Source organism: Manis pentadactyla, chromosome 5, assembly GCF_030020395.1.
Source record: "Manis pentadactyla isolate mManPen7 chromosome 5, mManPen7.hap1, whole genome shotgun sequence".
Lineage (NCBI taxonomy): Eukaryota > Metazoa > Chordata > Mammalia > Pholidota > Manidae > Manis > Manis pentadactyla.
The window spans coordinates 17,601,434-17,614,246 of NC_080023.1; the positions used below are offsets into that span (position 1 = coordinate 17,601,434).

Consider the following 12,813-nt stretch of genomic DNA (forward strand, 5'->3'; position numbering starts at 1 on the left):
CAGAGGAGCAGGCTAGTGGGCTCAGTGAGTTGGCCCGTAAAAATCTTTATGAATAGAGTTTCACAAAGACATTAGCTAAATTCAGATGCCCAAAGAGCTCCTCAAGTGTTCAGACCTTAAAGACAAGAACTCAGAGACAAAAGCAACTAACAGAAAGAGAGCACAGGGTCCCAATGCTGGGACTAGCCTGAGGGGATGAAGGCAGGTCTCAGCCAGGAAGCGAGGGGGGGCAATTAGTGCTGAGTGGTGAGAAAAGTCCCCTGAGCTCAGAAACCGCAGACCAGAGCCAAGGACTGAACAGAACCCCCCCTGCTACCCAAGAAACCAGGCCCTGCACTTATTGTTATAATGCAATGAATTAGTTCTAATAAAACTATTGAGCCTCATTAAATGTACATGTGAAGTTTGTGGATTTTTAAAAATACCTCAGTACTCTTATCAGATTTGGTTTGGTAGGTTATAGAAAAATCATAGAACGCTGGCAGTTAAAAAGCCCTTAAAATCATCTACACCTTATATTTACTATTAAGAAAAGTGCGGGCCAGAAAAGTATGATTTGCTAATTCTACTTGGGAGAAAAGCCAGCTTGAGGCCCTCATATCCAAGTCAGTCTCATTGCTGTGTCTTTGGTTCCTCCTTTCTAGTCTTCTTTTTCAAGTAAGGAGTAGGAATGCCACTTTCCTGCTTACCCACAACAATTTTTTCATGTGGATGTGAACCCTCTACATGTTATGAATTATTTTCCCTTCAGATGGAGACCTACCAAAAATGCAACCACACTCTCCCTGAAATGTTGTTATTCCTTTCATCCTAACACGGCAGCTAAGTCAGAGACTGGGTTAATTATTACTCCAGGATGAAATTTTCAATCTCAAGGATGCAAATAAGAAAAGGACTGATAACTGCATAATCAATACTACTGCACTGCAGTCTTAAATACGACCGCCTCTGGTCATTCCTAAACCACTTGATAATAGTAAAATGGGATGTTAAAACTCTCTCTTTCAACGGTTAACTACTTGAACCAGATGAGAATTCTGTTACTCTGTTTTCCCATCAGTGAACCACCTCTAAAGAAATGGTTCAAAGTAAACAAATCCCTCATTTTTTCAGTTCTACAAAGATTTATTCATCCCCAACCCTACAGCCAAAGTGAGCATTTAAGGTGTCTGTGACTTTCATGGACATAACAATACTGGGAACTATAAGCCTAGAGCTCAGAAATCCTGGGTCAGAAGCCTAGAAAACGTGTAACTTCAGAGGATCAATTTACCTGCATACTTCAGTTGGCACACCTCCAAGATGGAACCACTACCAACTTCAGGATGTTGTTTTAATGCCTGTGAAGTCATATGCTCCCAGGAGCCTTACCCCAAAAAGTATTCAGAGGCACTGCTCAGGTCTATCCTGGCAGGGAAACTATGCAGCCACGCCAGCTATTTCCTCCTTAAAGCTTTCCGGCCCAAACCACATGGAATTGCCAAAATTCAATAATTAAGTGAGCATAATTAATAGCTGTGGTGACCATCAAGCTAAAGGGCCAGAAAATGACATGGTTGTGAATGAAACATGATTGAATCAAGGCAGATTTCAAGCAGAGCACAGCACAGAAGCTTGCCATCAATGATCTGAAACTGAAACAAGAGCTAAGGAAGTGAAGACAATGAATTCAAGCTACTTTTCCAAGAAGCATAATTGTGAAGGAAGAAGAGTGATGGGTGCTACAAGGGAGCATTGTGGGGAGGGGAGTTTAAACAGACGGAAAAAGGACATGGCTCTATATGCTGAGGAGACACATCAAAAAGTAGGGCGAAAACTTGAAATATAGGAAAGATTCAGTGATGGTTTCTCAAGAGGTAGGAAGGAATTGGATCAAGAAAAGGGGAGAAAAATGAACTAATCTGAGTAAGAGAGACACTTCTCATTACCAAAAGAAGAGTGGGAGTTTAAGCCTTGCCCTTGTATGTCAGGTATTGTTTCGAAGACTCTCAAGCTTACCCACAACAGATTCATCCCTCATTAAGAATAACCTAAGATTCTTCCTCGAGTCCTTCTTGAGAAAAAAATGGGATTCCTTTACATAAAGATTTACTGAGTACTTCTGTGCTAGACACCGAGGATACAGAGATATATATCACTATCAAGTGTTCACAACCTAGTAAGAGGGCAGGACTGTAAATACATTAATTCCAAGCGGTTTGATAGCTGTAGTATCCCAAGCAAACATGAGGTAGGACCTGGTCACGCAAAGAATCCACCTAGCATTGACAAGTTCCGTGGTACTGGAATGACTTCAGACTTCTAATCCAGTCTTGGCCATAAAGGTATAGTTTACCCTTGGTCTTGTTTAAAAACAAAAACAAATAAAAGGCAGGTTAAAAAAAAGATTAATAGAAATCACATCTGTCTTGAACTGGGTCCTGGAGATGAACACACCACTACTAAATTTCTCTTTGCCTTTTCATGAGAAAAGAGCTGGGAAGAACTGCACAATAAAACAAAGGATGCTTTTAAGCCTTATCTTGATGGGAAATGAATCGATTTAATTAGACTTAGATTCAAACAGGCTTGAAGAAAAGAAAAATTAACAATTGCATTAAAGAATGTGCATTAGTTACACCTCTAAGGCTGCTGTAAGTTTCCTTTAATTAAATCTAAGAAGGTTAGACTGACTGTGATATCCCCAACACAATTTACAAGCTTTCTATCTGCCTAGCATGTGAGGCCATTACAGAGATGCCTGTTAAATGCCTATCACTATTCTAGCCCAACAGCTGCAGGAGAGAGCAAAACAGTCTGTTATCAATGGAACTGACATTCTAGATGAGGCAAGGTCATGTATTTGAACTATACATTCTAATTCAGAAATGTCTTCAAACAGGAAGTGCATTTAATTCACAATCATACACTATGCATTATGCCTTGTGCTGGGGGATGTGAGGGAGGGAATGGCTGGAAGCTGGTTTGGGGAGCTCAGATTACCTACCCCAGGCATCCTCTAATTCTCCCCAGCCTCAGTAGGGGGTATGCTCACCCCTCTTCTCGGGAGACAGTTGGCCTGCAAGTACAATTCCTGAATGGGCAGAAGCAGGGCTTTTACATGTAGAGCTAACAACCCTGCCAAAAGATTTTCTTCATCCTCATGGCACTGTCATCTAAGAGTTAACTAAAAATTTTACGAAATATCGACTGTGAGGGTGATGGACAATTTGGCCTTCTCTATATAGAATATGTAATTCTACAGATCTGGCCCCTCTTCCCCATGGGGATTACTCAGGAAGAAGATTTCAAATATAGGGCAAATTACAGGAAGTAAAAACAGGGGAGAGGGCAAAAAAAGGATGTTTTTATTTTATTTAAACTAAGACCCAAGATTTTTAGTCATCTGAATTGACAGAGCTAAAATAAAAGCTATGCCAGTTACTGTAGGAGTTGATCCAGGGTCAGAGCCTAGCAACAAAGTTGTAAGCCCTGAGCGAGGAAATCTGTTATGGTCTGCCAGACATGCCTGTCAATTATAAACTCAAGAATATTGTAAGGATGCCTGCAGCCCTGCCTGCTTAGTCCCAGCCAAAGCATCAAGAAAATAACGAAAGAAGTAAATTATCAGATGAGTTGTCACTAAAAATCTCAAGAATATCAACTGGAAAAAAAAAAGTAGAAACTGAAAGAGAAATCAAATACAAATAACCTTTTTGTAGATAGGTCAAAATACATTAAACTTCACTTAAAATCACATAGCAAATCAAGCTTTTACTTTTTTTTACTTATCAGACTTAGTAAAGACTAAAAAAGTAAAATTCACAGAGCAATACATACTTGGGAAATTGGGCCTCTTGGCTGCCCTATTTTATTATTTTATATTAATAATGCATTATTACCAGGAAATAAATCTCTTATTTTAAATCTCAAAGAATTTAAGATACGCTAAGACAGGAGCTGTAGCATTTTGTTTCCTACTCTTCACAAGCACTAGGACCTCAAATTGGTTTGGACGAATGCATGCTGCTGTTAAACCCTTCCAGTTCGCTCACTCACGCAGAGCTGTAACAACTCTGTAAAACCTTGTTATCCTTAACCCCTGGCTTGATATAAATCCAACTTCAACACATGACAGCCACCTAACAGCACCAAGAGCCCATTTTACAGTCATTTTTTTCTCATCTTTGATAAATAGGCCCCTCCCTAAAGCTCTCAGCCTGTCCAAAAAATGTCTCTTGATTGTCATCAGGCCTTGGCTCTACTTGGAACAGTCCCTCCCTCCTCCCTTCCTACCAGTTGCCTTCAATTTGCTCCTCTGCTCTTTCTTCTGCCTTTTGTTGTGGCAGATGGTTAACCCTTCAGGTGGCTGGACTACAAGACAAGAGGTTCTCAAGCCCAGGTGCCACCAGAATCACAACAGACCTCTGACAAATGCCAACATCTGGGCCCCATCCTGGAGCAATGAAATCAGAGCGTGAGGTCTGTGGCCTGTTGAGGTGAACTTCTAATGCTCCCAGGTGATCCAATGCAAGGCTGAAAACCTCAACAGCAAATTCAGCAAGCAGGTTCCAGGAAGGTGCAGATAACTGTTCCCCATCGACCGCTGGGGCTGGGACTCAGGGCCTGGGGCAGAGGAATCTGGCCTGGAGTATCCTTCACACAAACATCATCACTATGTACATCATGTTCATGACATCTATGTACGTCATGACATGAAAACTCTTGGTAAGAGCTGCTCCAAATAACAGACGTGACTATGTGCTACAGGAGATCTCAGACATCCTAGGTGGGGGAAAGGTGTGTGCCTGGCAGACAGAGGTGTGGGGAAAACAATGATGGTCATTGACCAAAAAAGTCCATCAGCCCCTTTGGCAGTGCTGTTCCTACACCACTCTCACAAATTTCCCTACAGAAATCCCAATGCCTACAATAATTTCGAAAAACCCACCAGTCACCCCTCTGCCATCTCCAGCTCTCTTGGCAGAGTGCAGCAAAGGAGGAAGATACGCACTGGATCACATCAAAGAGCCAGACGGTCAAGTCGTCTAACCAGTGAGAAGTATGAGATACTGTACTGGCAGAAGACAAGAGGCACAGCACCAGAAAGGGCTACAAACATACAAGGCTGGGATAAAATTGGCCTAATGGCTGGAAAAAAAATTTCACACTCGGAGAGGAAAAGTCACATCAGCCCACCTAAGTCTGCAACAAGCAAGGTAGACTGAATACTATTTGTTGAATGAATGCAAAAGCTAGCAGTTTAAAAAACTAAGATACAACTATCAACAATGCCACTAGAGAACAGTAAATGTCAAAAGTAAATTCCGATCTTTGGACAGCCCCTGCTGTATGTGGGCAAGCAGATTTAATCGGGGTTTGCATGGTGTTGCAGGGGTAGGAGGTGGGGAGTTGTAGTTCTAGCTAATTCTTAAACCAATCTCTTAAACTCGCCATTTGTTCCCTTCAGGCCCTGAACAGGAGAGATCTGAGACAAGAAAGTCTGCCCAGGATGAAAAAGCCCAATGTCTGAAACATGACATCATCATGGTACTAAAAGGGGCCAAGACAGATGTGTAGTAGGTGTTGTGAACTAACACACTCTCCCAATCTCTCTTTCCAAGCCTTTTGCTTCTTCCATTCTCTGAACTCGGGTAGTGCTTACTGTCTGTGCCCAAGTGTCACTTCACCTGGCACCTGATGTTACTGTCATAATGCACATTCCCTTGAAGGGAAGACCTACTACACCTCTGTCCACCCCATTCAACATGCAGGAGATTCCCTTACTGGACGTGAAAAATCTCTGCAAAGTTTAGTCATGAAGGGGGACAGCAAGGGGTGGAGAACAAGGTTGTGAGATATTGCTTACTTTCCATAAAACTCCCTCTTCAGACTAAAATTATCTGCACCTGGACATAAATGCAAGCTGAAACACATAAAGCATTAAAAATACATTAAGTTTTTAAAATAAATTTAGTCAAGCAACAATTAAAAGCTCACTGAGCAAGTGTGCATCTACAGTCTCCTAATATTTGCAAAAACTGATGTAAGCTACTAAACTTGAAAGAATTCTGTATCCTAATTTTTGTCTGCTGATGAGAAAAATGTTGACATAAGAATAAACTAGCTATGGTCTCTAGACTTAAGATTCCTCCATGGAAATATAGTCCAGACAGAAAACAACTGCTTTAAAAGAAGCCGCCAAATGAAAAAAAAAAAAGTCGTTGAATACTCACTGAAGAAACTTTGCCCTATGTCATTTTCTGACTTCCAAGAGCTTTTACTTCTGCGTTTTATTTTTTTTTAACCATCTTTACAGGCTCCTGGGAAGAGAAGCTGTCACCGGATTGGGGCAAGGATCCCCAAACTTCCTGCATGTGTTTGTGTCTGGTATTCTGATTTCTGGTTTACTGCCAAACCCACCAACTCCTCTCATCTATTCCTGATGCGGGAAGACTCCAAGCAGGCAAGAAGCAACAGGATTCAGAGAACCTGGGTCATGCAAAACCTTCTCATCACACTGGAAACTCTTAAGACTTCGTTCATGGACTAAATTCCTAAGTCAGTCCAAAATTCTGCAGTATTTCTGAGCATCTTGCCAACACATTGTCTTATGTGTTTCCTCACCGCACACACAAGATCACGTAGGTCAAATTTAACTGCAAATAGATTTAATATACCTGTTCTTGAATTGGGGATCGACAGCTATGAAATGCTAAACTGAATAATGTTCTCATTTGCAATAGGTAAAAATTTGAATTCACATTCCTCTTTCATCCCCCCAACTTGTTCTGACCTCCCACTAGTCAGTCAGAATGAACATGTCCCCACCCAAACTCCAGGCACTGTGCTCAAGAGAGGTGGCACAGGCCTTCCCTTCAAGGGAATGTGCATTATGACAGTAACATCAGGTACCAGGTGAAGTGACACAGGGCCACAGACAGTAAGCACTACCTGAGTTCAGAGAATGGAAGGAGCAAAAGGCTTGGGGAGAGGGACTGAGAAAAAGTGTGTTAGTTCACAATAGCTGAGCTGGACTGTGAAGGATGGAGAAATTACCAGAGTAGCAATTCCAGGCAAGAGAGGCAGACTGAAGCCAAAGCACACAGGAAGCAAAGCACATACTCTGCTCAGGGGACAATGACAGGCACAGTGAGGTTAAGCACAGAACTGGTGTATAAGACAGATCCTTGAGTGAGACTCAATCTTATTTTTTATCCCTGAACCCCTAGCACTCAGCACTGGGCCTACAATATTAGCATGGCCTCAACTGATCAATATGTATGGAAAAAAAAATAATTTTGTGCTGAGTGTAGGGAAATGAGGCTGAAAAGGTATGTAAGAGACCTTGACTTCAAAGATAAAACCAATATCCTTGACCCGTAGTTCAGGCCACAGCAGTGGCTGGTGTAGTCGTGAAAAGCACCTTGCTCCTCTCCCTCTGTGGCCCTCACCTGGCCAAGCAGCAGCTGGTTGACCCCAACTACTTGCGTCTCCAGGCTGAATGCAGCTGGGGAGCATAACTGTACAGACCATCTCCCTTTGAATTTGATCATTAAACAAAAAAAGGAACACAACTCCACCCTGTTGACATTTCTGCAACCCAGGTGTGCTCACCTTCCCACTTTGCAAAAAGAACCTCTTGACTCCTCTTCACACACACCCCTCACCTCCTCCTCCCTCAGCCTGCCTGAGTGAGAAAATAAAAGCAATGGCGAACTCCCTCTTCCCGACTTTGCAGGCCCCGGCCCTCCCCTACCACCAATGCAGATGAAGCTGCCCTGAGGCTGCATGGAGCAGCCACCCCAATTCCCCTTTCATCATCAGTTCCTCCCACTCCCCAGTTCTTCCAAACTTTATGCAGATGTGCTCTGACATCTTTCCTTCCTAAGATACCTGCCTTCGTCCAAACTTCTTTAGCATCTGGGTCTCACCGGTTCCCCCTTCAAGCCACCCACCTGCTTTCCATGGCCTCCAGTGTTGGAAAGCACCAAGCACTGGGCTGCAAACCCAGTACTAACTCCTTGGTCTTACTGTTCTGGGTCTCTCAGCATCTCTCAACTGGGGCACCCATTCCTGCCTCCAACACTGACCTTCCCGAGGCTTCTATGGCCAGATACTCCACGACTGCTCTCTGGACTTCACAAGCTGCTCCTTCCCAGGCTCCACCCTGCAGGGTGCTTCTGCTGGGGCCACCTCTCCCTTCCACCTGTCACTCTGCCCTGACCAAACTCACATTGACGGTATGTGCAATACCATATACAGACCAATGGTCCCGAAAACCTCTCTATTTCAGTAGGGCCAGCCTGTCACCACCCCTCACCCTCACTCCGGAATGCCTCTCCCCACGCTCAATCCAATCTCTCCCTTCCCTCAGGCCATGCTCAAGTCCCAACTTCTCCAAGAAAATGAAAAATCTTGCAAGGTCTCCACAGCCCCAGTGATCTCACCTTTTTCAGGCTTCCTAAATAAAGAAAAAAAAGATAGCAGTCATGATTTATTACTTAATTACAGACATTCTGTAATTGTTCCCTAAATGTCTGCTGCTTTTATGCAAATCCTTTCTGTCCACCCAGGCTTAAGTTTCTAAACAATGCAAATATTCCTTTTCGTATGCCTGGCACCTAGTTGGGCACACGGATAATGTCCAATTATTGGTTCTTTGATAGCAACCAAACATAACATTTTATAAAGTAAAAGCCACAACTCACAGATTAGTTTGTTAAACACTCTGAGAAAAATCTGGACTTTGTCCCTAAATTACTTGACAAATCAATTTTTCTTGAAAAAATTTTTTTCTAGAGTCATCATGTGGCATTAGGTGAACATGAACATTTGGAAAAGCAGAGATAAACTGGCAAAACTTCCCATTACTCAAGTCTTCAAAATTTTTAAAATTTAAAATATTGAGGGGCATTCATATAAAACACAGGAATACAGGAAATAATTTATACTTCCAATAAAGACATTAAATGCAGTTAAATTTTTTGTGTGTGTAAATAATAAATGGAATTTAATCTTTTAATACAAAAGGCTACATGGATACAGGGAACAGGTGTGGTCAAGCCATGGTTTCTGCTAGATCTCTCCATACACATATGCTATAGAAATAAGCATAGTTTGTTAACATAGTTGAGGGGTCTGAGCTTCAGGTAACGCTGAAGTCCAGTTCATCCACTAAGTGGAAATAGCCTTATTTTTCATTATTTAAAAAAGAAAAAAAAATTCCATCCTATCCTTGCCATAACTCTCAAGCCTCAGCAATTTTCCATATGGCAGCTACAACCAAGCTCAGCTGAAAACCTCAAACCAAAGAGCCTGCCTGTCCTTGATCTGGCCCCTACAGTGTCCCCGCTGACCACTCTAGGCCTTGACATTCCAGCAACACCAACTACACAGCACAGCAAGCCCCATGCTGGGCATACTGGGGTCTCCACCAATCATCCCCTCATTTCCTTCCCTCAGCCCCACGAAATTTCCTTCACAATTATCTTTCTCATCCTTCTCAAATTGCCTTAGGAGCCTCCAATCCTAGACCACCGACTATGCCCCCAGGTTGCCCTCCTTGGGAAGCCTTTTGCTACAAGCGTACACCAGCATTACAGCGTTTACCATACTGATCTAAGACCTATTCATGAATCTTTCTCCCCAGTTATCTGTAAGTTCCTAGAGAAGAAAGACCATGTTTTATTTAAATTCTGTGTGTTGACTAGTGTTCCCCAAAAAGATATGTCCAAGTTCTAATCCCTGGTACCTCTGAAAGTGACCTTACTTGGAAATGGGGTCTTTGCAGATATAAGTTACAGATCTTTAGATGAGATCATCCTGAACTTAGGGTGAATCCTAACTTCAGTGACTGGTGTTCTTAAAAGATGAAGGAGAGTATCTGAGACACAGGGACATGGGGAAGAAAGCCATGTGGAGACAGGCCGAGCCTGGAGATGAGCTGCCACAACCAAAGGAATGTCAGAAGCGGAAAGAAGCAAGCAGCCTCCCTCAGAGCCTTTGGAGGGGGCATGGCCCTGCTGACCCCTGGATCTCAGACTTCTGGCCTCCAGAACTGTAAGAGAAGAAATTTGTTGTTTAAGCCACCAAATTGTGATAATTTGCTGCAGACCTAGGACACTAACACCTAATCCAAGCCTCATCATGCTACTGACGACCTAGAAATCACTCAACAAAAACTGTACTGAACTAAGAAAGACGAAGGGAAAGGAAAAGATGAGGAAGCATCTGGACACCTACCACTCATTCACTATGGGAACTTGGGCAAGTCACTTATTCATAGTGACCCTCTGATGTCCTCACAATAAAGTGAGGGAACTGGCCCAGATGACCCTCTACGAGAGATCCAGTACGCCTTGAACTTGAACCAACTTCATACAGAACATCAGCTTCATTTGATCCTTCAATTATATTTTCTTTCCATTCCCTAAATTTTATTAACTTTTTCATGTACAGAGCTTTCAGATGCAAACAAGAAAAAAACGATTAAAATGACATTTCAAAGGCACTTTACATTTTCATTAGCTCATGAAAAATTCAGTGAAATATTTAACTGATACGCCAAAAAGTGATTTTCTATGTCACCTATTTTTTCTCTGCAAAGCAAAACATTTACAAATAGTTGATTTAATGCAGCTAAAACTGTTGACATTTCAGAAAAACTCGACTTAAAACTTGAATTAGCTTAAGCGCCACTTATCCGAATCCAAACATACGATGACTAGTTTCTGCTCAGTAACCAGGGTAATCTCCAACAGTTTTCTCCACTTGACTCAAGACTGTAGTTAAGGTCCCATACCTGAAATTTCCACTTCAAAGAATCTGGCTAAGAAATAAATACAGCTGCTGCCAGTACCAAATGGCCAAGTGCTGGTAAAGGAGTCAAACAAAACAAAGACGATTTTACACACTTTCGTGCTTCCATCGACACACACACACAATTTCCCGTGTTAAACCTTTCCAAATTACGACCAATAGAAATGAAAAAAGATGTTCGTAATGAGATTTATAGTTCTCTTACCCTATGTCCTGCTTAATTTGGATTAAATTAAATACCACATTTTTTTTTATAAGTCACGGTGCTTCCCTTGCCTTCGTTTTTACAGTGGCAGCCTTGATTCTTTTTTAGGAAACCAAGCAAAACAACATAGAGGAACAGGGAGCCGAGGGACTCGTATTTCAGTTCGACAAAACATCCACTGGGAACACTTAAACTTTTTTCCAAACCGATTCATCGTTCAGAAAATAAAATCAAGAGTCACTGCGAACAACTCAGCTGTAATTGGCAGAACCACGCTTGCAAAACAGGACCATGAATCTTAGCACAAACTCAATTACAAGACCAAAAACTTTCCTTACAGGTGGTAACTCAGTCCGAAAATCAAGTCCCTCGAATTGGAAGTCTCAGCAAACCCAGTTTTCAACTCCGAAGTTCTGAGCATTTATTTAAATAGGAGCGCTCACAAACGTGAAAACCGGGCTGAAAAGTGCACTCTCAAAAACGTTTCTAGCCCTTAATAACTCCACTTTAAAGGTGCTCTGTAATTAATAAAAAACTACGATAGCAAAAGGCAAGGAAATCGTCGGGGGTACGGGGATCACACACGAGGCCAGGGCCGTGCAGCGTCCCAGTGTTGTTTTGGAATTCCGCCAACTGGCATCTAAGTGTAACTCAAAGTGCACAGAAGCTGTAGGGCTGGCGCTTCTAACAGGACGGTGCTTCTGGAAGCGCGATCACACATGAATGAGCGTTAACTCTGCCGCCAGCGTATTTACTCGCATCCTCCCGCGGCACCGCGCAGCGACACCAGCGGGGCGCGGGGACAACCCGAAAACTTTTACTTTGCAAACTAGCGGAGCTGGAAGGCAGCTCCGAGGCAGATTCGCCGGCCTTCCCCCGAAATGTGCCCAGGCCAGGCCAAGCACCCCAGCACCACCGCTACCTGCGTCCATTCACACAAAGGCGCGTGGGTGCCGGCAGGGGCCCTCTCCAAAGCGGCGGGCGGCAGCGGCGCCGCCGGAGAGCCCGGGGAGAAGCCGGGAGGCAGGGCTACTCACAGGGTGACCGTGCGGTTGGGCAGCGAGTCCGGGGGCAGGACCTGCGCGAGCTCCAGGTTGCTGCACACCACCTTGCTCTCGGCGGCACCCGCCGCCCTGCCGGCCGCTCGGGCCCGCCCGTCGTGCTTGCAGCCCGGGGGCAGCGCCGCGGTGCCGCAGCCGCCTCCCAGCAGCGCGAGCAGCGCGAGCGGCAGGCACAGAGGCGGCGGCGCGCGGGCCCGCCTTCGCCCGGGCGGCTCCATGCTGCGGGCCGGGGCCTCCGGGCCGAGCGGCGGCGCGCTGGCCTAGCGGGCCGGGCCGGCGGCAGGTCGGGCGGGGGCGCGGCACGGGCCCGGCGGCGCCCGGGCCCTCACGACGGCCGGAGGACGGGCCCCCCTCGGCGCCAGCATGCTCCTTTGTCCGCGGCGGCCGCGCGCGGCGTCCGGAGAGCCGCAGGGTCACGGCCGCGCAGGTCCCAGCGCCGCTCTACGGCCGGGCTGGAGCACCGCCTCCTCCCCCGCTGCCGCCGCCGCCACCGCCTCCCCCGGCCACTGCCCGCGGCGGCTCCTCCCCGCCCGCGGCCGCCGCCGGCCGCCCCCGCCCCTCCCCTCCTCGCCGCCGCCGCCGCCTCTTCCCGCGCCGCCCGCCGCCCGCGGCTCCGGGAAAGGGGAGCGCGCCCCGGATCTGCGCCGCCCGACCTCCGGGCGGGAGGCGTGCGGACCCCAAGGGCTTACGGTGCCTCGGGGAAAGGGCGGGAGAAAGTTCTAGTCCAAACTCCGGCCACGGTGGCCA

General features: G+C 45.3%; 1 protein-coding gene across 1 annotated transcript in view; it reads right to left on the reverse strand.

The window, feature by feature from the left end:
• The window catches only part of ADGRA3 (adhesion G protein-coupled receptor A3), a 108,255-nt gene extending 95,693 nt beyond the window's left edge, over positions 1-12,562 (reverse strand). The window contains exon 1 of the mRNA XM_036921012.2: positions 12,043-12,562. Within this exon, the coding sequence (XP_036776907.2) occupies positions 12,043-12,284 (242 nt within the window). The 5' untranslated portion in view covers positions 12,285-12,562. The remainder of the gene's footprint in view (positions 1-12,042) is intronic.
• Positions 12,563-12,813: the final 251 nt, after the last annotated feature.